General features: G+C 38.8%; 2 protein-coding genes across 5 annotated transcripts in view; one reads left to right on the plus strand and one right to left on the minus strand.

Annotated features, from left to right (window-relative positions):
• The window catches only part of PLBD1 (phospholipase B domain containing 1), a 68,716-nt gene extending 57,242 nt beyond the window's left edge, over positions 1-11,474 (plus strand). For both annotated transcript variants that reach the window (XM_019937375.3, XM_019937384.3), the window contains exons 7-11: positions 3,345-3,545; positions 3,653-3,793; positions 8,214-8,399; positions 9,079-9,185; positions 11,210-11,474. In XM_019937375.3, coding sequence (XP_019792934.1) covers positions 3,345-3,545; positions 3,653-3,793; positions 8,214-8,399; positions 9,079-9,185; positions 11,210-11,377 — 803 coding nt within the window. In that variant the 3' untranslated portion in view covers positions 11,378-11,474. The remainder of the gene's footprint in view (positions 1-3,344; positions 3,546-3,652; positions 3,794-8,213; positions 8,400-9,078; positions 9,186-11,209) is intronic.
• A 702-nt stretch (positions 11,475-12,176) lies between these two features.
• ATF7IP (activating transcription factor 7 interacting protein) overlaps positions 12,177-26,024 on the minus strand; it is a 127,629-nt gene continuing 113,781 nt past the window's right edge. For all 3 annotated transcript variants that reach the window (XM_019937285.3, XM_033867019.2, XM_019937293.3), the window contains exons 11-15: positions 23,774-23,852; positions 22,045-22,200; positions 19,689-19,871; positions 17,958-18,070; positions 12,177-16,774 (exon numbers count right to left, since the gene is read on the minus strand). In XM_019937285.3, coding sequence (XP_019792844.2) covers positions 16,352-16,774; positions 17,958-18,070; positions 19,689-19,871; positions 22,045-22,200; positions 23,774-23,852 — 954 coding nt within the window. In that variant the 3' untranslated portion in view covers positions 12,177-16,351. The remainder of the gene's footprint in view (positions 16,775-17,957; positions 18,071-19,688; positions 19,872-22,044; positions 22,201-23,773; positions 23,853-26,024) is intronic.

Here is a 26,024-nt window from a genome sequence, read left to right on the forward strand (position 1 = left end):
ATCGTAAGGGTAAACTTTTCTGTGTTTTACTAAGCAGTAGGTCTAAATGGAATCAGAGGAAAGTGGTCCTTGTTCATGTTTACAATTCAAGCGGTCACATATTTTTTAAGTCCTGAAAGATGCTTTATTAACGGTAAGGGTTCTCTTATTTCTTGATTAAATTTAGCAAGAAGCTTACTATGAAATGTTACTTGCTGGCTGGCTTTCATACTGAAGTGTTTCACTTTACCCTGATCTAAAATAGTGTGCCTTCCAAAGCTACTAGTGACAGATAAGAGCAGGAATACAACTTTACACAGTCAAGGAACATTTGTTTCTCTTATAATGCACTGTTCCAGGACTTTGTCCCCTCTCTGGGCCTTTTCCATTTTTTAATCTTAAACTCTGAACTATAGAGTTAAACTCCTTGACTAAAGTTTTCTGTAAGACAATTTATCTTCTTTGTTTCAGAACTATGTTTCAGAACTCTGGCCTACATTTCTTTTGTCTTCAACAAACAGTCTTGCTCTTGAATGAAGGACTGCTCCTTTCATGTTAGTATTAGTCACTCACACATATGAAAGAACGCCTGCCCTCTTGTGTCCATAGAGACTGCTACAATAAGGAGTGAATTAGCAAGTTTATCACGCCAGAAATACAGAGTTCTCTCCTGTGGAGATTTGTTACCAGAGTTTGCTCAAGGCTGCCAAGTATGGCTGTACAGTTCAAACACTGCAGAACAACCTCAGCCCAAGAGCTGAATGAACAGTCATTGAGGGACTTCCCTGGTGGCGCAGTGGTTAAGAATCCGCCTGCCAATGCAGGGGACACGGGTTCGAGCCCTAGTCCGGGAAGATCCCACATGCCACGGAGCAGCTAAGCCCGTGCACCGCAACTACTGAGCCCGCACTCTAGAGCCCACGAGCCACAGGTACTGAAGCCCTGGCACCTAGAGCCCTTGCTCCCCAACAAGAGAAGCCACCACAGTGAGAAGCCTGGGCACCACAAAGAAGAGTAGCCCCTGCTCACCGCAATTAGAGAAAGCCCGCGTGCAGCAGTGAAACCCAACGCAGTCTAAATAAATAAATAAAATTTTTAAAAAAGTCATTGAAATTCATCTCATACTTTGCTTGTCAATCACGCCTCCTATGTCTAGACTGTGTCTTCTCAGAGGGGTTGCCCATTAAAATTTCATTCAAGGCTGCCATCCCCTCATAAAGCTTTGCACCACCTGAAGTGTGCCTCCTTCTGTCATTTATGCAAATCTCTGTATTGGCTAATGACAGCCTCGTGGAGGCTCATTGTGAGTTAGTTGTACACTGCTCTCATCATGTAACTTTGCTACTCAGAAATTTCCAGGAATTAAAATTCAGAATTGGAGGTGAATGACATCACATAGTCCCTGGTTATCAGAGGAAGGGAATAAGGAACAGAGAGGCAAGAGAAGTGCTAAATTTGTTGGTGGCGATGCAGGGAACTAAAAGGCCGGCCTTCTGACTCCCAGCATATACGCTCTGAAGTCTTAGGCGATCCCGTTGTTTTACCCCACCCCACCTATCCCTGTCAGGTCTAGAGTAAATGCACAATAGTTTGTTTGTTGAGTGAATGAATGAATGACTGTCTTTGCCCGGCTTCCCAGAACACGCACTCTCCTGTGCTACATCTACTGCTGTGCACCTTCACTCATAGTATTGTTCCCACCTGTGATGCTCACTGCTCTCTACCTGGTCAGCACTTACACCAGCTTCAAGACTCAGATCCACTTCCTCCATGAAGCTCTCCTCTTCCAGCCTTCATTAAGCCAGAAGAGGGAGCGCCATGGAGGCTGAGCATAGGTGTTCAGACTTAGCAGAAGAGCCCTGGACTGGATCAAGGACCTGCATTCCAGGCCCAGGTCTGCCAGGAGCTGGCTCTGTGATCCTGGATAGATCCCATCACCTCTCCTCTCGGAGCGCCATTGGTGTTGCTCAGTGCAGGACATGCATAGTTCTAGTGAGGTGACATTAGGGACTTCCTGAAAATGTATTTTCTTGCATGTTAATAGAAATGTATTTGCTTAAATGTACTGGTTTTGGGGGGAAAAAGCCCCCAAAACATTAGACCCATGGTTCCTTGGATATTATTTTATGTGATAAGGCTAAGTATTTTAAGTTTAAAAAGAGAGCTCATGTAAGGAAAAATATTAAGTAAAGCATGATACAAGTAGTAATCAGACATGGCAAAAATAATAAAGTAGTATAAAAATGGTGGGAGTTTGCGAAGCCCTGGAGGAGCTCACCACCCTGGTTCCTTTTAACTCTCCCTGGGCTCTTCTCTGACCTTAATGTAGCACCGCCAGTTTGCCCATCACTGTTAGTTACTGACGACAATATAGCCTCTCTCGTTGTTACAGCTGTGTCTGATATTCCTTGATCTCTACCACACTCATCACAAAATAAATCACACAATAGGCCTTTAAAAAAGACTTGTGGGCTTCCCTGGTGGCACAGTGGTTAAGAATCCGCCTGCCAGTGCAGGGGACACAGGTTCAAGCCCTGGTCTGGGAAGATCCCACATGCCGCGGAGCAACTAAGCCCGTGCACCACAACTACTGAGCCTGCGCTCTAGAGCCTGCGAGCCACAACTACTGAGCCCGCATGCCATAACTACTGAAGCCCACGTGCCTAGAGCCTGTGCTCCGCAACAAGAGAAGTCACGGCAATGAGAAGCCCGCGCGCCGCAACAAGAGTAGCCCCCGCTCGCCGCAACTAGAGAAAGCCCGCGCACGGCAACGAAGACCCAACACAGCCAAAAATAAAAACAAATAAAATAAATTTATTTAAAAAGACTTGTGGCTCTGCTGATTTTCCAACATTTGTAAAACACATTGACCCAGAGTGTCAAAACCATGTTCACTTTTATAAATGTAGATACTTTTTCTACTTAAAAAAATTAAGTAGACTCATTACATAAAATGTGGAAAATACAGAAAAGGAGAAAGAAAGAAGGCATCCGTATTCCCTCTATCCAACAATGAATCCTGCTAATATCTCCCCCTAATTAAAAGTTTTCCTGGAAAATCCTAGCAAGTGAGGATCTACTCTGTTCGTCATTTTGGAAACTTGGAATAGTCCCGAGTTAATGTATTCTTGTCATCCCAAATCATAAAATCAAAAATTTTCAATGGCAGATCCAGGGATGGAGGTCCACTGGCACCTTTAGAAACGGCAGTTGAGTAACTGCCACAGAGGGGAACCAAGGCTGGGAGAGGATAATAATCACGGCCACTGCACAATGCACTGTGTACACGAAGCTCTGTGCTAACACTGATGGCTCAGTATTTTGCATATGTGTTACGCTGATTTGTATATTCGTGTTTCCTGTAGGGTTTTTGGAGTCTCTGGACGACTTTTACCTTCTCAGCAGTGGTTTGGTATTGCTGCAGACCACAAACAGCGTGTATAATAAAACCCTGCTGCAGCACGTGGTACCCAAGTCTCTCCTGGCCTGGCAAAGAGTCCGGGTGGCCAATATGATGGCAAACGGAGGCAAGCAGTGGGCAGAGGTCTTTTCAAAATACAACTCTGGTAAGTGGCCCTGCAGAGTAACTTTTAGGCATGTACGTACGTTTAGATCTGGAGTTAACCAGTAAAGCCATACCCATGCCCTGTCTTCATGTCTCCCGATATTTCAGGCACGTATAACAATCAGTACATGGTCCTGGACCTGAAGAAGGTAAATCTGAACTACAGCCTTGGTAAAGGCACTCTGTACATCGTGGAGCAAATTCCTGCCTATGTAGAATATTCTGAACAAACTGATGTTCTGCGGACAGGTATTTTCTTCATGCTAGAAGTCTGGAAGTCTGGTGTGTGTGTGTGTGTGTGTGTGTGTGTGTGTGTGTGTGTGTGTGTGTGTGTGTGTGTGTGTGTGTGTGTGTGTGTGTGTGTGTGTGTGTGTGTGTGTGTGATGGGTAATATGTGCTGTGTGAATGTATGATGCGGGGAGTATATGGTGGGGAAGGAAGGAGGGGAATGCCGTTGCTAGTCACACAGGGAAAAGAATGACCAGGTTCAGCACAACATGTAAAACCTGCCCCTCAAACTCTTACGTCACAGCATGATCTACCTTTATGCGTAGACTGGGACAGAGCCAGGCATTCACAATCTTATGACTACTTATGGTTCCAGTATTACCTTCTCTGCTGGGTTCCCAAGTAAAATTTTAGTTCAGCAACTATTTATGGGAGTGCTACTCCGGCCAGGGACTGGAAAAGCGTGGATGTAGAATCCCCAACACACAGTCTGATAGGGAAGCAAGGCACCTAAAGAAGCTGTTAGAGCCCAGAAAGCAAACAGCAGTGATGCGCTCTGGTGTAGCAAACCTGGTGGTGACGCCGTCAGTGGGAGGGATGAGAGAAGGCGGTTCTGGAGGGCAGGGTCACAGCCCAGACGTTGGAAGTACTGGTTTTGGAGTCACATTGCCTTGATTGGACTATCTGTTCCTCAAAATCTTATCCACTCTGTCCAAGCCTCACTTTCTTCATCTGTAAATCCTGACAGTAATGGTACAGGTCCCTAGTCACTTATTCGTAATTACAAAATCTCAAAACTCTGTAAGTTCTTTGTTCCTTTGTCTTTTGTCCTAGCTCACTTGTGGTAGCCAAGTATGACCTGATCTGAACTCACTCGGCAGCAAAAACTAACTTGAACTATTTATGGCCTCTATTTATTCCCTCTCCTCTGGAGAGAATTTATACGTCAGGCTACAGAGTTATCAATGTCTTTGATTATGAGGGGCTCCCCACAGAGACTGCAACATCATCTGTAATTTACACACCATTGCTGTTCTACAATCTGGAAAACCCTGAGTTCTGAAACACATCTGGCCCCCAAGAGTTTTGCGATGTGGGAGTGTAGACCTTTGCAATTTCACAGGGTTGTCACGATAATTAACTGAGATAATTTTTGTGGATTCTTGAGCACATTGCCGACACTTGGCAAGTCCTAACATCTTGCATTGAACGTAGTGCTCAGCACACATAAGAAGTCCTCACTGAATATTTGTTAAATAAATGAAAGAGAAGATGATGTCTGCGTGGAGGTTTACAGGCTAGAAAGGAGCTCAGCCATTTGACAAGGGGACAAGGTCAAACAAATAGAGGCATGAAGACCATGGTGTGAAGGAGAAACTATTAGCCCAAGACAGCTAGAGAGAAGGCTGTGACACGGAAGATAGGTAGTCAGAGGAAAATACAGCCTTTGGATCCTGATGAGCAGTCAGTTTAGCCTTTATACAAAGTCCAGAGATAAACCCATGAACCTATGGTCACCTAATCTACGGCAAAGGAGGCAAGAATATAAAATGGAGAAAAGACACTCTCTTCAATAAGTGGTGCTGGGAAAGCTGGACAGCTACTTGTAAAAGAATGAAATTAGAACACTCCCTAACACCACACACAAAAATAAATTCAAAATGGATTAAAGACCTAAATGTAAGACTGGACACTATAAAACTCTTAGAGGAAAACATAGGCAGGGAAAACATAGGCAGAACACTCTTTGACATAAATCACAGCAAGATCCTTTTTGACCCACCTACTAGAGTAATGGAAATTAAAACAAAAATAAACAAATGGGACCTAATTAAACTTAAAAGCTTTTGCACAGCAAAGGAAACCATAAGCAAAACAAAAAATCAACCCTCAGAATGGGAGAAAATATTTGCAAACGAAGCAACCGACAAGGGATTAATTTCCAAAATATACAAACAGCTCATGCAGCTCAATATCAAAAAAAAAATAACCCAATCAAAAAATGGGCAGAAGACCTAAATAGATATTTCTCCAAAGAAGACATACAGATGGCCAAAAAAAGCACATGAAAAGATGCTGAACATCACTAATTATTAGAGAAATGCAAATCAAAACTACAATTAGGTATCACCTCACACCAGTCAGAATGTCCAACATCAAAAAATCTACAAACAATAAATGCTGTAGAGGGTGTGGAGAAAAGGGAACCCTCTTGCACTGTTGGTGGGAATGTAAATTGGTACAGCCACTATGGGGAACAGTATGGAGGTTCCTTAAAAAACTAAAAATTAGCCTTTATCCTTTAGAAAACTGGAGCCTTTGAAAAGGGAGAACGCACAGGTCAGAGAGAAGACAGGAGGAGAATTAGGAAACTGTTGCAATAGATCAGCGGAGAGATGAGAAGGAACAGAACCAAGACACGGTATGGATCCTGGGGGTCAGGGCCGGTCCTTCATTTCCCAGGTCCTCGAATCCATTTTGTAAGGACACCCAGAGGGAACCGCCTCACTCCAGGGTGGCTCCTGCCAGCTAAATGCATAGAATGTGCATAAAACAGAATTAATTAAGGGGCAACTTCAAGAAGATCCGATGCTACCAAGTAGCGGACCTACCTCCTCTTCTTGTTGGAAAATCCACCTGAGAAGTCAGATGGTTAGGTGGCTACTTGGTTGGCGTGGCAGTTCAAAACCGAGAACCTAGCTGTCTGACTTGGTTCTCAGAGCCTGATAATCATAGGAAGCCGCTGATTATATGCTGGTAGATTCAGGTTCTTTGCAATCCCATCCCTAGATCCCATGAAGAAATCTACCCTGGGACTAAAACAAGTTGATGCTGATCTGTCTGTAGTTTTGTTTTGTTTTCCCCCAGAGGCAAGAAGAACAGAGAGTTAAACTCATTGAGTGTCTACTATATACTTGACATACCTTTTACTTATATTCCTTTGTTTGACCTTCATAACGTATTTCCAGATAAGTAGTTTCGTTACCGTCTTACTGTAAGGGAAGAAAGGCTCAGAAAGAAACATGTGATTTTCCTAAATAATTAAGCGATATCATATAGCCATTTAAAAAAAAAAAAAAAAGTCCCGCAAACCTCCTAGTATTTGGAAGCAGCTGTGATATGCCGATAGAAGCCCTGGGTGATTTTAGTCAGAAGGAAGGTATTCGACCTCTCTGAACCTCTGTTTCTTCCTTTAGAAGGAGGGATGCAATATTTATACATCAGCAGGTATTGTGTTGTTATATAAGATACTCTATTTTAAATCTTTTCTTAGTCATGAAGCTTTATGTGAAGTATAAAGCGGCCATTTTTATTATTCATTTGAGCTATTCACATAGAGAATTCACATAGAGAACTATAATTATAAAAGTTAATATTCATCTAGTGCTTACCAAGTACCAGACCCTGTTGTAAGCTACTCCATCTGTTTGAACTCATTTAACACTCACAATGATCCTTATAAGGTAAGTACTATCATTGTTCACATTTTATAGACTGAGGCACAGAGAGGTTAAAAAATTCGTGTAAGGTCACATACCTAATAATGGCAGGACCAGGCTTAAGGTCCAGGCAGTCTAACTCCCAAGTTGTATAACCTAGGTACACTGCAATAATAAATGTGACTTTTAGCCTGCACTTTCAATGTTGTCTTTATCTCACTTCTTCCTGATGCTGGCTCTGTGCCCCAGAATCAGCAAGGTTGAATGTCTTGTCATTTGTTTTCTCTTAATAAGTTCACCCCCGAGTAGGGGATCCTATAAAACAGTAAGAAGGGAAAAAGGCAGACAAGGGCTAAGAGAATATGGGAGTGGGAATTAATCCCTGAATGCTGAAGGTTGACTGTCCTATAGGCAATACCCTAGGCCACTGTAATCTGAGCTGTTCCCAAAATGTTGATTTTACTAAAGTTGTGTCACACGTTTGACGCCTAGTGTCGTTCGCACACTGTGAAGCTCTGAATGCAGCTGAGCCTTTATGAATGTTGAGCGTCAGAGGAGTTAAATGCCTACTGGAACCATACAGACCATCTCCATTCCCCTCACATTATGAACTCTTCCTTTCCCTCCTCCTGCTAAAAAAAAGGGGTTGGGGGAATGAGGTTAACTGCCTAAGGTCTAGTTATTCAACCCTGAGCCTAGAATTCAGATAATCTTTTGCTTAATAGATTGCTTTAAGAATTTGGGGTGAAAACCCAAAGAACCCTGATGCTTTTCTTCCCCTCATGGAATAATCTAGAGGTCTACCGAGTCTGTAAATGTCAAAGGATCTGTTTGATTGCCAGGGTTCCCAGTCATTATTTTCTATGTAGTATCATTTTGTAATTACACAGCTGTGCCAATTTTCAAAAGAAATTACCACGAATAACATTTCTTTGGTTTCCTCTCTCTTCTGTCTTCCTCCCTGTCCATCCCACCCTTCCCTCCCTTCCACTCCAAATTAGGCTACTGGCCCTCCTACAACATTCCTTTCCATGAAAAAATCTACAACTGGAGCGGCTATCCAATGCTGGTTAAGAAGCTGGGTTTGGACTACTCTTACGATCTGGCTTCACGAGCCAAAATCTTCCGGCGTGACCAAGGGAAAGTGACTGATATGGAATCCATGAAATATATCATGCGCTACAACAGTACGTAGCACATTTCTCAAGAATCATTCTTCAAAACTCCTTTTCTTCCCCATGGATAAAGAATCCATGTCATTTTATCATCTCTGTACTAGAAGGAATTATAAGAAGTTATTGAATTATTTAGTATTCAATTGATACTATGCATATTATATACACAACAAATAGAATTTTGTCCTCTTTTATAAAAATGATAGGGAAGAAGATTCTACATTTTTTTTTTAACTGAAAAAGTTATATGTAAAACACAGAAGAAAAAACCCATGTAGGGTACTTTTTATACCCTACCGTCCCAAACACAGATTTCCTTCCAAGGAGAAAAGCAGCTACTAAAACAGCGATTATTCATAAACACTTTATTTTTGATGAACAGTATCGAGTCAGATTTGTATTTATTTTGTTAAAAAAAAATGTAGTACATTTGTCCTCTGTTACCTTTCTTCCATCCATTCTTCACTGTGCGAGGTTCTTGAGACCAGGCTGAGCCTGGAGCAGGGGACTTGGTGGTTGCCTCTTCCCAGTACAAGTCGGAGGTGACTTCTGTGTATGGGAGCAGGCTGGGCCGAGGAGGTCTCTGGGGTATACGCTCTGATCATCTAGGCTTTAACAGGTCCAGTTTACTGTGGATAAGTGGATCTCAGAATGGTCAGTGCTCACTCTTTTCCCCATCACTGTTTCCTAGATTACAAGAACGATACTTACAGTAACGGTGATCCCTGCAATACCATCTGCTGCCGTGAGGACCTGAACTCACTTAATCCAAGTCCTGGAGGTTGCTATGACACCAAGGTAACACGCTATTGGTTGTTTTGGTTTTTTTTTTTTTAAGTTTTTGTTTTATACTGGAGTACAGCCAATTAACAGTGTTGCAGTAGTTTCAGGCGCACAGCAAAGTGACTCAGCCATACGTAACATGTATCCATTCTCCCCCAAACTCCCCTCCCATCCAGTCATTACTGGTTTTTGAATTTAATTTCTACCAGCACCTAGGCCTTTTCAAAGGCAGAGCTGCAGAGGTTTTTGTGGCATAAAACACAATAATGTCTCTAAACACAAACTCAATTCAGGAATCAGCTTTTTCAGAGATTCTGGTGGTAGGTCCTATCGCCTAACTTCCAGTTCCTGCTCGGCCACTCAGCCGTAAACCACATAATCTTTTATGCTTCTGTTTCCTCATCTGAAAAATGGAAGTAAGAGTACTTGCCTCAAGGGTTGTTGTGAAGAATCAACACTTAATAGCTATAAAATGCTCACAGCAGTACTTAGTGGGTTGTTTGTAAATATACACGATCATGATGATGATGACGGTGATATTGTGGAGGTTTTAAGGTTTACCAGACCGGCCCAAAGTCCAAAGAACATACTGAGAGCAGTGTGATTTCACGTTACACAGGAATTGAATGTAGCCGAAGGAACAAGTATTGGACCAGATGCTCAAGCAATAAAGACTTTTCACTATGCTAGAATTGTTAAGTGCCGTAATGTGTCCACAATATAGGTAATAAGAAGTTTGCAGTGGGGCTGAAGCCCACTCATATAGGCTTGTGAGAACCAGTTGTTAAAATAGTTGACACCAAGTTGATAGCTTGAAGTGGTGGAATAGTTACATCGTGGAAATCAGCAAACACTACAAATTGGGGTCTTTTTCCCTCAGAGAGCTAGTTAGTTAAAAATTTACCAGGATTTGGGATGTCCAAGGTTGTGAGTTAGCCATTTAGTTGGTGGAAGGAATCATTCTACCACATCCTTTTGCACTTTTGGCTTGGGCATATGTCTTTTCATTTGCATCTCCAGTCCTAAATTCTAGAAGAAATCTGTTACAAGCGGAGTTAACTGTTCTGTCTGAAGCTCTGATAACTGTAAGAATGCCAACCCCCCATACCTTATTTTTTCTATCAGCTTAATGTCTAAACAGAAGATGCCTTAGAAGAGTTTGAGCCAAGCTTTAGCCTTAATGACTCTCAAAATGTTGTGTAAGAAAAATTTAGCGGATGTAGCGAGCCTGGCACACACGAAGCCCCAGTGAATGCTTTTGCATTTATTTCTTTTTAATGGCATTTGCAAACATTCAGTAAAGTGTGTGAAAAGTGTTATATGCATTCCAGAACACACAAAGAGAATGACTTGAACTGGGGAGAACCCAAGCCAGGCTTCCATCTGCCAAGTTTTACTTTCTTCAGGAGACAAGAGCCTGCCAATTTTTCATCAGAAAAGTCTCTGTTGAAGCATATACTTTAAAAATATCATTTCTCTTGAGCCATTTTGAATATGAGGAAAACCAGAAGTTATGAGACGTTTCCTGCTTTCCCCTCTAGGCTTAAGATCTGCTGCTCCCCAATGTTCAAGTGTTTTTAAGAACCACGGACCTCACTTTTCATCGAGTTCCTTCTACTTTAATACTCGTTAGTGCCCTGATTCATAACAACTTTTACTGAGGAATTAATCTATTCTAGGCACTGCTTCAAGTATTTGCTCTCATTAATCCTTATGACAACTCTTCTATGAAGCAGAGTTTTTTACAAATGAGAAAACGGAGTCAAAATACGTTTTGGAGCTAGAATTCCAAACGTGAGTAACCTGATTCCAGATCTCACACTTTTGGCGGTTAGTTTAACACACTTCTACTAGTCAGTGCACATTTGAATGCCAGATAGATGCAGAAGAACGTTATTGTGGAAGCCTGTAAGATTTCACTTTAAGGGGAGCTAATATTGTGACTTTGGACGAGGAGCAGGAACGATAAGTACAGCAGGGATGTAGTCTAGCTTTTGCCCAGCGGTTTCCTAAAATGTCCCCCTCTCCTCTCTTTGCAGGTGGCAGATATCCACCTGGCGTCCGCGTACACAGCCTATGCCATTAGTGGGCCCACAGTACAAGGTGGCCTCCCTGTTTTTCACTGGAGCCGTTTCAACAAAACTCTCCATGAGGGCATGCCAGAGGCCTACAACTTTGATTTTATTACCATGAAACCAATTCTGTAACTTGACATGAAATGGAGGGAGGTGAGATACAAAGGGCACTATTTTAACTACGTTTTCCCATTCAGACTTAGTCTTAAAATATATTCAGTCCAGTCTATCACTTGCATTTTTCACTGCCAATTTTGTCATGTTTAAAACAAGCTTTTACTACAGGGTGGAGCACCGTAGAAGAAAACATTACATACGATGAACGACAATACCGTTTTAGCGCACAGCTTATACACAAGAAAGTATGGTAGAAGCTGCTCCCTCGCTCACCAAAATCCATTCTCTGCTTTTAAGCCTGGGCCCGCAGACCACACCTCCCAGGCTGCCCTGGGCAGCTGTGCCACGTGGCGGAGTTCTCGGGAGTGGACTTTTTCCAGGCCTGGCCCCTAACAGCCTGTACTGCTCATGCTGTTTCCCCTTCTCCCAGCTGGATGTGCTTGATGACAGAGCTCTAGGGGGTGGTGGGACCTGCAATAGGAATACTCCAATAGTGTTCTTTTCCTGGTCATTAGGAAGCAACAGCTGAGTCTTCTTCTGGCGCAGGATAGGCACATAATACAGCAAACTTTAACGTTGTCTCCCATTAGTTAAAAGCAGCATATCTAATCTGGGAGCAACTCTGCATAACAAACTTTTCTTTCAAAGCTGGAGAACTATATGTGGTTTGAGTACCGTGGTACTGTCAAGTTAAGTTAAACGAGCCATACTGAACGGTGTAACAGTGACTCTCAACAAGGTGAAAGACTCCCAAAAGAAAAAGCAAAGAAACACAAGGGCTGAGAATAATCAGAATGAATCAGAGTACACAGGATGTGAAAAACCCAGCAGTTTATTTCAAAGTATAAATTTCAGGCTTGCTGAACAAAATCCCACTACAGTTAACACTTATACAGACAACACTCTACTGTACATTTAAAAAAGAAAAACCCCACAAAAACCTTCAAAACCTAATAAAAATAGGGCAACTTGCTATAGCCCAGTTTCTATTAGACATTAGGAAGGTCTTACATTGTCTTATTATTTACACTTTCAACTGCAATAAAGAAAAATCAGGATGCAAGTTTACTACAAAGGAATTATTTTTATATTTAAATTTGAAATGGTTGATAAAACACTAAAGCCAGGATTTCCCAAAAGGTGTTTGATTGCCCAGTTACCTTATTTACAAACAAAATTTTTTTAAAAGATGGCAATTAAATATAAATGAGGGGTATTAACTGACTCTACAAATAAAAAAAAGATGAAAAACTTATTTAGCATGATAAAATAATTTGACCAGAAGACAAAGCATGTATTTGTATCATCCTATTCCTCCCCACTGGCTGGCTCAAGGGGAATAAGTTTTAGGAACTGGATAAACCTGCCGCACTAACAAAACACCGTATAGGAATTGTTCTAATCTTTTTTTTTTTGTCCCAAAATTTTAAAAAAGGGGAGGGAGCCTCATTTGCCCAGTAAATAGTAAGGCAGGCAGAATCATACACTGGTTTTAGATAGAGTTATTTTCAATAATCTAATACTGGGACATGGTATTTCTGGAAATTAAAATAAAACAGGCCAATGATAAAGCTAAAGTAATGAATAGCCCAAGAAGGAAAGTCCCGGAGAACACTTGGAAGTGTTTGCCGTAACCTACTGTGCTAAGATCACAGTGTATAAAGGTGAGAGAGGAGGATACCACAGGCATTATTTTCTTAATCTTGTACAGTACTGGAAAATTCGCAGAATAAGACAAAAGTGTATGCAGTATTAACACCTTGCTGCATAAATGATCATTTTGAAAGTGTAAGCAAAAGAGCAAACAACAAAAAAAACCCACGTTAACACTTAATCCAATATAGCAAGAGAACTGTATGGTGCGGCCCACCTAAGGAGGTCTGCTGACAGGTGGTCCTAAGATTCCAAGCTCCTTGCTTTAGGTCATTTTTTTCAATTAAACCTTTCATTTACTATCTGGCAATGGGGGTCAGGAAAGTGGGGAACACCTCTCTGTGAGGCAAATGGTATCCCAATAAATACTCACTTCTCAAGGAAGAAAGCTCTGCTCTTCACTTCTCTCATAAACTTCTACTGTGTTAAACAGCACACAGTTTTCTGCATATTTTAAAAAGTGAGTCCAGAGAAATAGAGGGATATAGTTACCTCATAAAGTTACCTGTTAACAACAGATGTCTTTGTATGTAATTTATAAATTTACTGGCAAGAACATAATTTTAAAATGTGAGGCTTACACTTAAAACAGGGTGAAGATTACTCTGACAAAGTGCAAAGCAGAGAGTAACAAACATCACAATTACCTTTAAATGTCATATAAACATCCTATATTTCAGGCTGAAGTATCAGAAGTTCCCAGGATTTCCAATAAGGCAATACTTACACAAGTATTGTCAGGCTAAAAAGGTAGCAAACTTGCATTCCCAAAATGGGATTATCAAGTTTATTTATAACACTCTGTGAAAAGATATTGTGAAATAAAAAAAGGTACCATGGAGTGTGAACTGCTATTAAAAAAATCTGTAACCAGTAGCTATTTCTAGTTGAGTCCTCCATTCTCTGTCCCCAAAGAAACAAACCAAACAAAAAGAAAGTACTCCTCAACATGAAAACCTGCCCCAAATAAAAGCCTAGAGTTCTAGCCTAGCACCCATAAGTAACTCCAATATAGCTGCTGCCTATGAATCCCATGGCAGGCTAACTGAAGGAGACCATCTCATAATATCTTTTCCCTCAAATAATCACAATTTCTCTTTGTACCTTCCCTCCACCACCTGTAATAAAGTTTTATTTTACTGTAGAAAATCTATTTTTAGGGTTACTATTTAAGTATTTTTTTTCTCTGACAGAAATGACACAATATAGGCTAAAATAATATTTTCATTCTACTGGGCTTTCTTCACCTGATTATATAATGCTATGAAAGCTTTAAAAAAAAAAAGAGGATTAGTAAATATAAATAAAAAACGTTCACCAAGGGCACCTTTCTAGGCTAGGTAAGCAAATTATTATCAAGTGACCACAAAACCGGTCAATAAAGAACAATTTCGAACGTGGGCTTTCTATTCTGTAGACAGGAATGATCTTGAACACATAATTAATACTGCAACCATTGCAGGTAAAAACATATATACATGCAGATATAAGATAGGTGCTCACACACATCTAGAAGATCATCAGTTTCTCCCTTTAAAGTTTCATTGGCATGACATTGGCAACTTCTTTACCATCATCATTAGTACTAGAATGGGTAACGTCTACATAGTTGGTTGGCAAATACAATTAGTGGAAACTTTAATTCTTATTGTGGTCTCATTTTCTGAAAGCAAAAGGAAGATTTTGGATTTACTTTTGGCAATCTGTAGGCTTTCTTGAGCATCAATCAGACTTCACACCCAACACGACAGTACACTGACCGGTAAAAGTCTCTAAAGAGTTTCTTTACAACTAGAATGCTTCCTTATTACAAGCCACCGAAGTTGCAAACAAAGCAGCATTAATATTGAAGCCATAGCTCCTGCTTATAATTCCAGGAAAAATTAATGACTGACTTATTTAAGAAGGTAGGAGTATGAATTCAAATATGATATGGGAAGATGACTGGAAAATTTGTTTCACAAACTCCACAAATTCCTTTCCACGTATGGCCAACCACGCTCTCACCCCCCAGATTACACCACCTCTCCTGTCTTAAGCTATCTACACTCAAACATGTACCTGATACCACGTATAGCTGGCACTCATAATGAAAATCCATGACCTAAGCTGAACTTGATTAAAACTTTGAAGAAGAACAGAGATGCACAGAAGTTATATCTAATTGTTACATAAAATGACTCCAAAGGATATACTTTAAAAATCCTATCCAAAGCTGACATACAGTAAATCAGACAAAACTTAGCACCATCAAAACAAAGTTAAAAGATTAAGACAGGAAGAATGACAGGAGCATAAAGAAGAAACGGAGCTTTCCCTTTGATAGTTTACTCACTGTATTTTGTGAATTTTACTATTTACTTCCTTTGAAAGAATACTATGCTTTGGGTGATAAGGTAAACTAGAATTGCTTTCATCATCTCTAAAACCTTGTGCAACATAGATACCAAAATATATTTGAAGGAAAATTTTCTTCCACAACGTGGTGCAAAAATAAAAAGCATTTATATTCTTGGAAGAAAAGAGCAAGTCAAATTTTTGGAGTTAAATGTAGTGATGTCACTGATGAGACTATTTATAAAAGGCTTGGTCTAAAATTTACTTGAGGGAGATGTGCTACGTTTGGTGGAGATAAAGGAGAGATGAGGGTGAAAGGCTGTCAGGGAAGAGTAAATAATAATGGACAAACGGCCCTGTTTACTTTTGTCGTTAATCTTTAAGGCACAAAATAAATGGAAAAACCAGATTAGAAAAGGGAGGGCCCATTGCAGATCTTTTTCATCTAACTGACAACCCAGAAGAGACAAAAGAAAAGATGAACAGATCCTTTCCTGTGTTCAAATTAACCTATTTTAAACTATTTAACCATTTTGCTTTTTATTTTTTCTTTGGGTTCCATTTAGATTCAGTTTAAATCATTTATCTATGAACCTACAGATCTCTGAGAAGCAGAATCATGCCAGATACATACCTCAAATCCTTTGATCTACTTACTTCACACTGGAAGAGAGGTAAATTTGAGAATGAAAATGGGAGATTCCACTGCAATAAACATATAAATACAGAAAAGCACAAACACCCACACACATACCCCAGCCTCAGAACTAAAGCAAGGTGCAATTTACATTTCAAAACCTTGAAGCGTGAATTGTTCAGGAAAAGATTCTGCTTTATGGGCTGAGTTTATTCTGATTATAAACAAATGTAATGTATATACACATCTGTCCAAGAAATCTTGCACAGTGTGGATTTTACAATGGGTATCATGCACAAGATTAAAGCGAGACCCAAATGTGGAACTTTTGAAGAAAGAGGAAGAGATAAAGGCCCCAAGGTTTAACTGCTCTGGGAAGAAGAGATCACATCCGTTGACTGAGGATCACAGAAAGGTCCGAAACGTCCATAAATATCCTTGGCTCGTACTGCAAAGTAGTATTTGCTTCCAGATACAAACTGGGTGAGAGTGCATGCCATGGGCAAGGGAAGCGCCTTTACTTCTCCAATCTTCTTCCACTGGGAGGGCACAGTGGCACTGGGCTCCTCATGGTAAGCGTACAGATGGTAGCTGTCGACGGCGGCACAGCTTCTGTCCACCTCGAGGACGCTCCAGGACAGCACAATGCCGTTTTGACTCTGCACCCGGGCTAACTTCAAGTGCGGCTTCTGAGGCGGAGATGTGCTGGCGGCCTCTGGGGGCAGGCGCTGCGGCTGCGGGGCTTCTGGTAAGGGCGCCGGGTGCACAGGGCGTGAGGGGGGCTCCTGGAGGAGGAAGAGGCACGCCAGTTTATAATGGCCACAAAGAGGGCCGCTGCTGAAGGGAGAGCACAGCATCCTAGAGAACATTTAGAGGGGCTTCACCTTACACCAAGAACCCTGGGAGACACCAGACCCCATGCCATTTCTGGCAAGTTCTAGTTGATGATTTGTAACCAGTAACGCCCCGCACGGTGAGAGCTAAGTTTCCTCCCACTCTACGTCTGAGGTCTAAAATACTGAGTTTTCCTTGGGAAACAAAAGCCCTTGCTGCTGGAACATCATCTTGATAAAAACTGAAATAAGCATCTACTTCTAACAAAATAATTTATGATTTGATGATCTGTACTACAGATACTTATTTTAATATAACATTTTTAAATAACGTGTGGCAGTCTATCATGTAAAATTTGAGTATCAACTCTACTTTCATTTTCAAACTGCTTTCCCAAATAAAGACAGCAGCGTATTCTCATAAGTAAGCACATTTAACGCTGAATGTATATATTTTTTCCCTTGGTCAGCACGAAAAAGGTGACATTTATATTCGACTGTGAAAGATAGAATTTAGAAATGTAGCAATAGTCACAGACCTTTCTGCCAGTAGGTAAAAGCATGAGCAAGGGCATGGGGATAGGCAAGTGAGGGGATTTATGGGCAAAAACAAGTATTAACTTTTATTTAGATATCGGGTATGTGAAGAAGAACATACACATTTGGAAAGGTAAGTTAAGGCCAGATGACGAAAATGTATGAGGTATGACCTTGGGCTGGTTACTCAACCCCTCTGTACATTAGCGGCCATACCTATAATAAAGGTATTAAATAAAAACTAAAGTTAGAACATGAAAAGATACTTTTTAAAATATCCTTTTTAATACTCCAAAATGCTCTTTTTAATTTAACCATGAGTTTAAAATGGTCTATTTCACTTTGCATGCCCCAGATATGGACTCTTTTTATACACTGTTCACCACCACAAGCAAACTCAGCAATCCTCAACCATCATTCCCTACAAACATTTGCTCACAATGGTAAGGTCTATTTTCTTCAATAAACTTCTGCTGGAGACACAGAAGATCTGTCATTTCCTTTTGATATAACCAGTTTAAAGAAAAAGGTACCAACTGCAATAATATTTGACGGCTTTACAGGTGAGAATTTTGTGAAACCAAGCATCCACACTTACAGTATGCACTTGTGGTGGTCGGTGATGCACTGTGAGCTGAGGTCCTGTTGATCCCAGGGTTAATCCATTGTTTACAACGTATGTAGTTGCTTGAGGCACTCGAACTGTAACACCTATAAAAGAAAATTCAGTGACAAAATTAGAATTCTATTCCAAATTTGGTAGAACACTGAATTAAACATTTAAAGTCAGTAAAGTGATGTTTTTAAAATTCAAAAGGAAAAATATTTCTATTTTTCCATAAGTCTATACTCAGCTAAAGTATTATTTGAGCATGAGGATAAAGAAATTCTCACATATGCGAGCTACCAAAATAAAATCTACCTCTGTGAACTTTTCCTCAAGTAGCCACTGCAGGATATATGCTCCCCAAATGAGAGAGAAAATCAAGAAAGAGGAGAACAGGAGACTTAGTGGACAGGAGAGAAATAAATGCCGTCCCTACCAAAAGGACTATAACCGAAAATCCTAGAACGCTGAAACACTGGAGCTGTAGACATGTACAAGGCAAACAGGTCAGAATGAAGCAGTTTGACTCTAAAGAGAGAAAACTTGAAGCTATCTTCACAAAGATCGCTGCCGCCTCCAGGACAGGGAAGTTATCCTTGCCTTGCGTTAATGAGGTTCCTCTTTCTTTCCATGCCCTGCTGATCAGCTGAGGATACTCATTTCATCCAACAGAAAACTCTTCTGACATACATCAGGGCAACAAAAGCAGAAAACTTAGAAGCCACCCATGCCTCAACCATATTCCTGCCATATATTCAGTACCACCATGTACCCTGACTGGGGTGAGCCCAGTTTCCCAGAATTCATTCATGACACAGTTGACTGATCTCCCCAGAGAAAGCTCTTGTAAACTTGAGAAAGCTGAAGCCAGAATGTGAACCAAAGACTCTGCTTAGTTTATTTTCTCCTAGAAGCCATCACCTAATAATGGCATTACTGAAGTTTCTTTAAACAGCTGGATTTGCCCTTGCTATTAAATTTTGCAAAACTAAATATTTTTAGTGATACATATATAGATTGCAAAACCATACAGAAAAACAGAAAGTAAGTAAGGATGATGGTTACCTCTGATAGAAAGGGAGAGGGATGCAATTAAAGGCGGGCATATAGTAGACTTTTGGATACTGATAAAGCTCTATTTCTTAGGCTGGTGGGGAATTCATATGTGGTTCATTTTGCCATTTTTCTTTAAATTTTAAATATATCTTTTACAGAAACTTGTTTGTATGATATATTTTACTACTAAAAATATATATATATATATTTTTTCCATTTATATACACATACATATACATATGGAAATTACAAGTTACCTTTAACATTTTCCCATCTTTTATTTCTCAGCCACTTTCCATACCTTTAAGACTCTCTCATTGGAGGCTATCTTTTACCATTATCTCCATCTGGGCTAAGTCACAATTGATCATTCCCACTTTAACTAGGCAAGGTGTCTCAACAGAGTACAGACCAACATCAAATGGGGTACTGTGATAGTACAGGCCATAAGTAATTAAATTGAAGACAACGCCCAGAACACATATCAGATAATATACAAGTCCAATTTTTCTGGTTAACTCTCCTAAGGGAAGAAAAATGAATTAATAATAGTTTTAATATGATATTTAGCACTTTTTGCTAAATCTAATGTCAATATAAGCTACTCCAGCTAAGTGCTAAAGAACTACGTGTAACTTGGAGCCATATACAGGAAGAGTCTCTTACTATTTTGGGGATTGACCTGCCGAACAGCAGGAGCCTGCATAACAGTTCCTCGCAGGGAAGCCTGAGCTGGTGGTGCGGGGAGAGCTGTATAAACCACTTGATGGTTTGCAGGAGCTCTTGGTACAGGGAGCCTCGTGGTCACCTGAGTTACTGGACGATGCGTTACATTCACGGTGGTTGGAGCTAATGAAAAGCAGAAAAATATATTAAAAATGCAGTAAATGTTATGCTAAGTAAACAGTATTAAATGATAATTATACAAAATCTGATTTACTATAATAAAGAGAACTAGAGACAAGCGATTCCTTTTGTAATCGTGGAAGGTAAGAATGACAGGGCCAATCAAAATTAATACTACTACAATCCAAGCTTCAGAAGAAAAGAGTACCTCAACCAGGTCCAACGCCCTTCCTACTCTAGTTTAACTAGATTAAATAAGCAAGTGAAGATGAAGAAAGGGTTTAGACCTTGAGAGTATGATCTTATAGGAGTGATTTAAAAGAGTAAATTTTCCCTTCCTCAGTGTTAAATTATTCTTAGCAGAGTGGAACTTTCGGCCCTCCAGGCCTTCTACCGATGGGTATAAATCCAAGAGAGTAACTCTGTGTTCCCACAGTTTAAAAAAACTGGCTATTATAATTGACATTTTCTTCAGATGAGCCAAACCATTTCTTACTCAAAACAATAAAACACCCATTAAAATACAGGCTTCTTCCTTCTCTACTGTGGCATTCCTCCTAATTTATGTTCCAGAGAGCATTAATGCCTTGAGTGATATTAACACATATTTATCAAAATATGAGTCCTAGATGTTCACTGACAGCATAGAAATACAGTAATGATTTCAGGAGTTAACAGTTTCTTGGTAATAACTCTCTGAATTAGAATTTCATTTTATAAATGACCACATATTAACTATATAATAAAAATCAATAGTAAATATACTTTCATATGGAAAAATGGGCTCTATAATAAAATAAATTTGGAGGTAAACACTGGATATAATAAAGAGACTGCTTAGTCTTTACATATCCTAACTTTCAACGTGAGTCTTTCAAAAGCGGAAAAAAGTAAAGTATACAAGGAGGAATACTTATCTCTTCATCTCCTTATTCCCCATTTTACTATCTGTATTGTTCATGGGTTTGCATAATGACATTTCCTTCTAAATTATCTAAATTAGGTGACTGTGATTTTAATTTATTTCACTGGATCAGATTCCATGTGAGCTCAATGTATACCTTAATGAGAAGAGTGCTTATATAAGCATTTTGCAGCTCAATCTCTTAAGCAATAGGCTATTTTTTGAAGAAGACAACCTGTCTTGATTGGCTTCTAAACAGATTAGGAGATACAGGCGACATCTTGAAAATGTCTGATTTATAGTTTCTTGAGAGGTAGCAGGTAAAATATTAGTGGTTCTGACAGTAGTGTTAGGCCAGTTAAAACTATTTCTAGTTAAGAATCATTTAAAAATTCTTGTTTGATCAGTCAATTATAACTTCTTGGTTATAATCAGAATGAATCATTACACTCATCCCTTCCAGAGAAACTATATTCATTTCTGCTGTTTACAGTGGCAAAGACATATATAATTGAACTCTTCTTTATAACTATTCTGTATCAGTGCTGCTACTTGAGACTGTCCACGAAATTAAGTCATACTGCATTCAAAACATACATTGCCTTCAAAGTAACAATGAGGACTAGTCTTAATTTTCTGTCTAATCTTTTTTTAAAATACTTTATCGTTTTTATAACTTATTACTAACATAATTAGGGTTAAAATCCAATTCATCTCAAGGGAATGAGAAGACAAGCCACAGACTGGGACAAAATATCTGCAAAAGACATATTTGATAAAGGACTATTATCCGAAACATACAAAGAACTCCTAAAAATCAACAATAAGAAAATGAACAACACGATTAAAAAGTGGACAAAGAATCTGAACAGACACCTCACTAAAGAAGACAACAGATGGCAAACAAGCACACGAAAAGATACTCAACATAACATGTCATTAGGGAGATGCAAATGAAATACCAATGAGATTCCACTACACCTATTAGAATGGTGTAAATCTAAAACACTGACAATACCAAATGCTGGATGTGGAGCAATAGTTCCTCACACTCATTGCTGGCAGAAATGCAAAATGGTACAGCCACTCTGGAAGACACTTTGGCAGTGTCTCACAAAACCAAACATATTCTTCCCGTATGATCCAGCAATCACGCTCATTGGTATTTACCTAAATGAGCTAATTTTCTGTCTAATCTTTCCATTCAATTTCACAGTCATATTTCACTGCAGGCAAAACTAAAGTTTCAGCTTAGTGATTCAGCATATTTACCTGTAGGTAGTAAGTGTATGGTTGTCTGAGATGGTCCACTTGTTGGCACCCCAGATGGCTGAAGAGGTGGTGCTGGCTGGATGGGTTGCAGTGGTCGAGATATAGGCTGAGAAGAGCTCATGGTTGACACAGGAGTGTGATTTATCTTTTTAGGGTCTGTTAATTAAAAGTGAGACAATATGATTATTGATAGAAAAAAATTAGAAATACAAGTTTATCCTTGCCATTCATCACATGTACCCCTAAGAGAACAATTTCTTTGTATTTTAATTAAGTGTACTTTTGCCAATTTGAAAACCAAGTCAGGACCTTAAACAATTCACTGTTGGCTCTATCACAGATTCTAATTCACATTTAAAGAAAACACAGTTTTACTTTTTTTTTTTTTAACGAAAGAATCCTACTTCTAACTCAATACAACAAATTCAAGGCTTCAGCAACTGCTACTTTAATACTTGAGTGTTGATGAAGAACAATGCACTTTAGATGGGAGAATTTAAGTAACACTCAGTGGTGGGGCAATGGAAAGAGACTCCAAGAGGCAGGGGTGATAGAAAGGGAACTGACAAGAGCACTGATAACAAACTTTGCTTACTTTACTTTTTTATCTAGAACCAGCCTTACCTGTGTCTTCTCAAAAATAACCTGTATTTATTTTTGTGCTCTAGGAAATTCCTTCCATTAAGATTTCTCTATTAAAAAAAATAGTAAAAGCAATACAGAAAATCTGAAACTTTTAACCAATAATCAGACGGGCATGAATTCAACCCTGACAAATGATGGCACAAATCTTCCAATTTTACATCAGTTTTATACAAAAAAAAAAATTGACTTTAATGTCACATAATGAATTGTATAGCTAATTAATTTTGTTTTCCTAAAACCAACTTAACTATCTTGTTCCCTAAAACGTAATTTTTAAAAATCTTTAGTTTTAAAAAAAATTTAATGTCTTTAAGGTAAAATAATTAGCACCTGATCCTATTAGATTTTCCACATGTATTATATAATTACCACCACAAAGTTTTACAAATATGTCTGTGAACAGTTATTCTCAAATAAGTTTGAGAAATACTTTATAGCTTGAATCATTCTTGGAGATTTACACTGTAAATTAGCATAGCAAAGGCTCGGAGAAATCTGTATTAAGGAAAAAATCCATATAATTTTAACTCAGCATTTTCCAAGCATATTTAACCATGAACTTTTATCACAGAACACCTATTAACACTGTGGAAGAATAACTGGGAATATTGGTTAATATCTAACCAATATAATTTCTAAATATTATAACTCAGAATAATATTGAGAATTCTGGGTGTGCATGGTTTTTAACATTACTTTCATTTAACATCTACATTAAAACACACACACACATGGAAAAAACATTTAATTTAAAGTCAAAAGACTTGGGTTTAATTTGCGCTCTGAATCTATCCTCAACTCTAAAATGAGCAGTATAGGGTTATTGTAAGGATCAAGTGAAATAACATATAAAAGGAGAGGTGTTCCACAAGTCAAATATTCTCCTAGTTGCTCTGTTTTCCTTTATGCCTTGTTCATATACATTCAAGATTTGATTTCTATTTTTTAATTCTAATCTTAAAAACCCTCTTTCTAAAAAGGACACAAATAATGGGGTAGAGATCTGTATTCACTGAATATAATGGATTAAGAGAGAAAAATGGTATCAAAGCATTCCTTAGTAGGATTACTTATATTTAAGTACCTTGTGAAGCTCCACTCTCTTCATCATCCATTGTCAGATCAATGACCCCACCTGAATCGTTGCCTGTGGCTTTTCCACTCTGAAAAAAACAAAACATCTGCATTTTGCAAAGAAAACTCTGGCAGACATAAGGAAAATAAAATAATACTGAGGGGAAACAAGGATAATGCACAGCCTGGTTCAGCTTGGACACCTAATGGCTTCACCTGAAGAAAGAGTGTTTGTCAGATAAATGACCCAAGGATACTCATAAGCTAAATATGTGCCACATAAAAAGTAACTTTGAAATCCTTTCACAATAAATTCTTTTTTTTTAAATTACACTGTCAATTGCATAGAGCTATTAAAGTGATGATCAAGTGTGTTAAGTGATTAAATGTAAACAATTCATTTTCCTTTTTTTAAATTTTTTTTTAACTTTTTCTCTCTTTTTTTTTTTTCATGTGGACCATTTTTAAAGTCTTTGCTGAGTCTGTTACAATATTACCTGTTTTACGCCTTGGTTTTTGGCCCCGAGGCATGTGGGATCCCATTACCCCGACGAGGGATTGAACCCACACCCCCCACATTGGAAGGCGAAGTCTCAACCACTGGACTGTCAGGGAAGTCCCATACAATCCATTTTCTAACATTTAAATGTTGACCAATCCTACACTAAATTATCAACGTTAATTCACAAAAACACCAAAGGCAACTTTAAAGCCAGAATTAGGTTACATAAAATAATATATTTTCCCCTGAAGAATGCTGTCGTTTGATAGGATGTGATGTGCTGTAATCAACTGCCATCTAAGTTGACTGAAGTCCACACACTGCCCAAAATCATTAGAAATGTAATTTAAAAATTTAACTACATAATAGCAACAAAAAAGGAAAGCAGTACAAAACAGACCTGAAGAGCCAAGATCTTCAAGTCAAAAAGACTGAGTGCATCTTTTAGTTCCAACACATACAAGCTATGTGAATTTATGTTAAAAGCACATTTCCTCAATTTCCAAAATTTGGATATGAAGTCTATTATAAGAATTAATGCAAATATGCATACAAAGAGCTTAACACCAAGCATGATACATGGTAACTACTTAATAAATGCTAATCATAATTACTTTATGATATATTATATCAACTCCAAATGATTAAGGCTTTCATCTATAAAACTCCAATTCTGCAAAATTAAAGAAAATAATTCTTTGATGTTATATTCAGGCCAAATCCAAACACAATGATGTAATTCTAAATCTTACACTTATAAACCTTTCTTTGATAATGACTTCATAGAAAATGACTTGTTTACAAACATCACAAATCTGAAAAATCCAAAATGAAAAGTTCTTAACAAACCTTGAAGAATATAACAGAATCCACTTGCTACAACAGATCTATATGGTCCACTTTTCAAACTAAGGTCCACTTTTAAAATTAAGTTTTAAATTCATCAAAAATTACTAGACAAACACGCAAACACCAGTAAAGTAGAACCCAACTAAAGACAAAAAGATAGTCAATAAAAATAACTCCAAGTGGAGCCAGATGTTGAATTCAGCAGACTTCAAAGCAGCTGTTAAAAATATGCTCAAAGAATTACTAGAACAAATAATCCTAAAATTTATATGGAATCACAAAAAAACCAGAATTGCCAAAGCAATCCTGAGGGAAAAAAACAAAGCTGGAGACCTAACACTCCCAACTTCAGACAATAAACAAAGCTACAGTAATCAAAACAGCATAGTATTGGCATAAAAACAGACATATGGATCAATGGGTCAGAATAGAGAGCCCAGAAATAAACCCACACACCTACAATCAATTGACCTTTGACAAAGGAGGCAAGAATGATACAATGGAGAAAAGACAGTCTCTTCAGTAAGTGATGTTGGGAAAGCTGGACGGCCACATGTAAATCAATGAAGGACAGAACACTCCCTCACACCATACACAAAAATAAACTAAAAATAGCTTAAAGACTTAAATATAAGATATGATACCATAAAACTCCAAGACAAGAACATGGGCAAAACATTCTCTGACATAAATCATAGCAATGTTTTCTTAGGTCAGTCTCCCAAGGCAACAGAAATAAAAGCAAAAATAAACAAATAGGATCTAAAGAAACTCATAAGCTTTCACACAGCAAAGGAAACCATAAACAAAACGAAAAGACAACCTTTGGACTGGGAGAAAATATCTGCAAACGATATGACTGACAAGGGCTTAATTTCCAAAATATACAAACAGCTTATACAACTCAATA

This window comes from Tursiops truncatus, chromosome 11, assembly GCF_011762595.2.
Source record: "Tursiops truncatus isolate mTurTru1 chromosome 11, mTurTru1.mat.Y, whole genome shotgun sequence".
Classification (NCBI taxonomy): Eukaryota; Metazoa; Chordata; class Mammalia; order Artiodactyla; family Delphinidae; genus Tursiops; species Tursiops truncatus.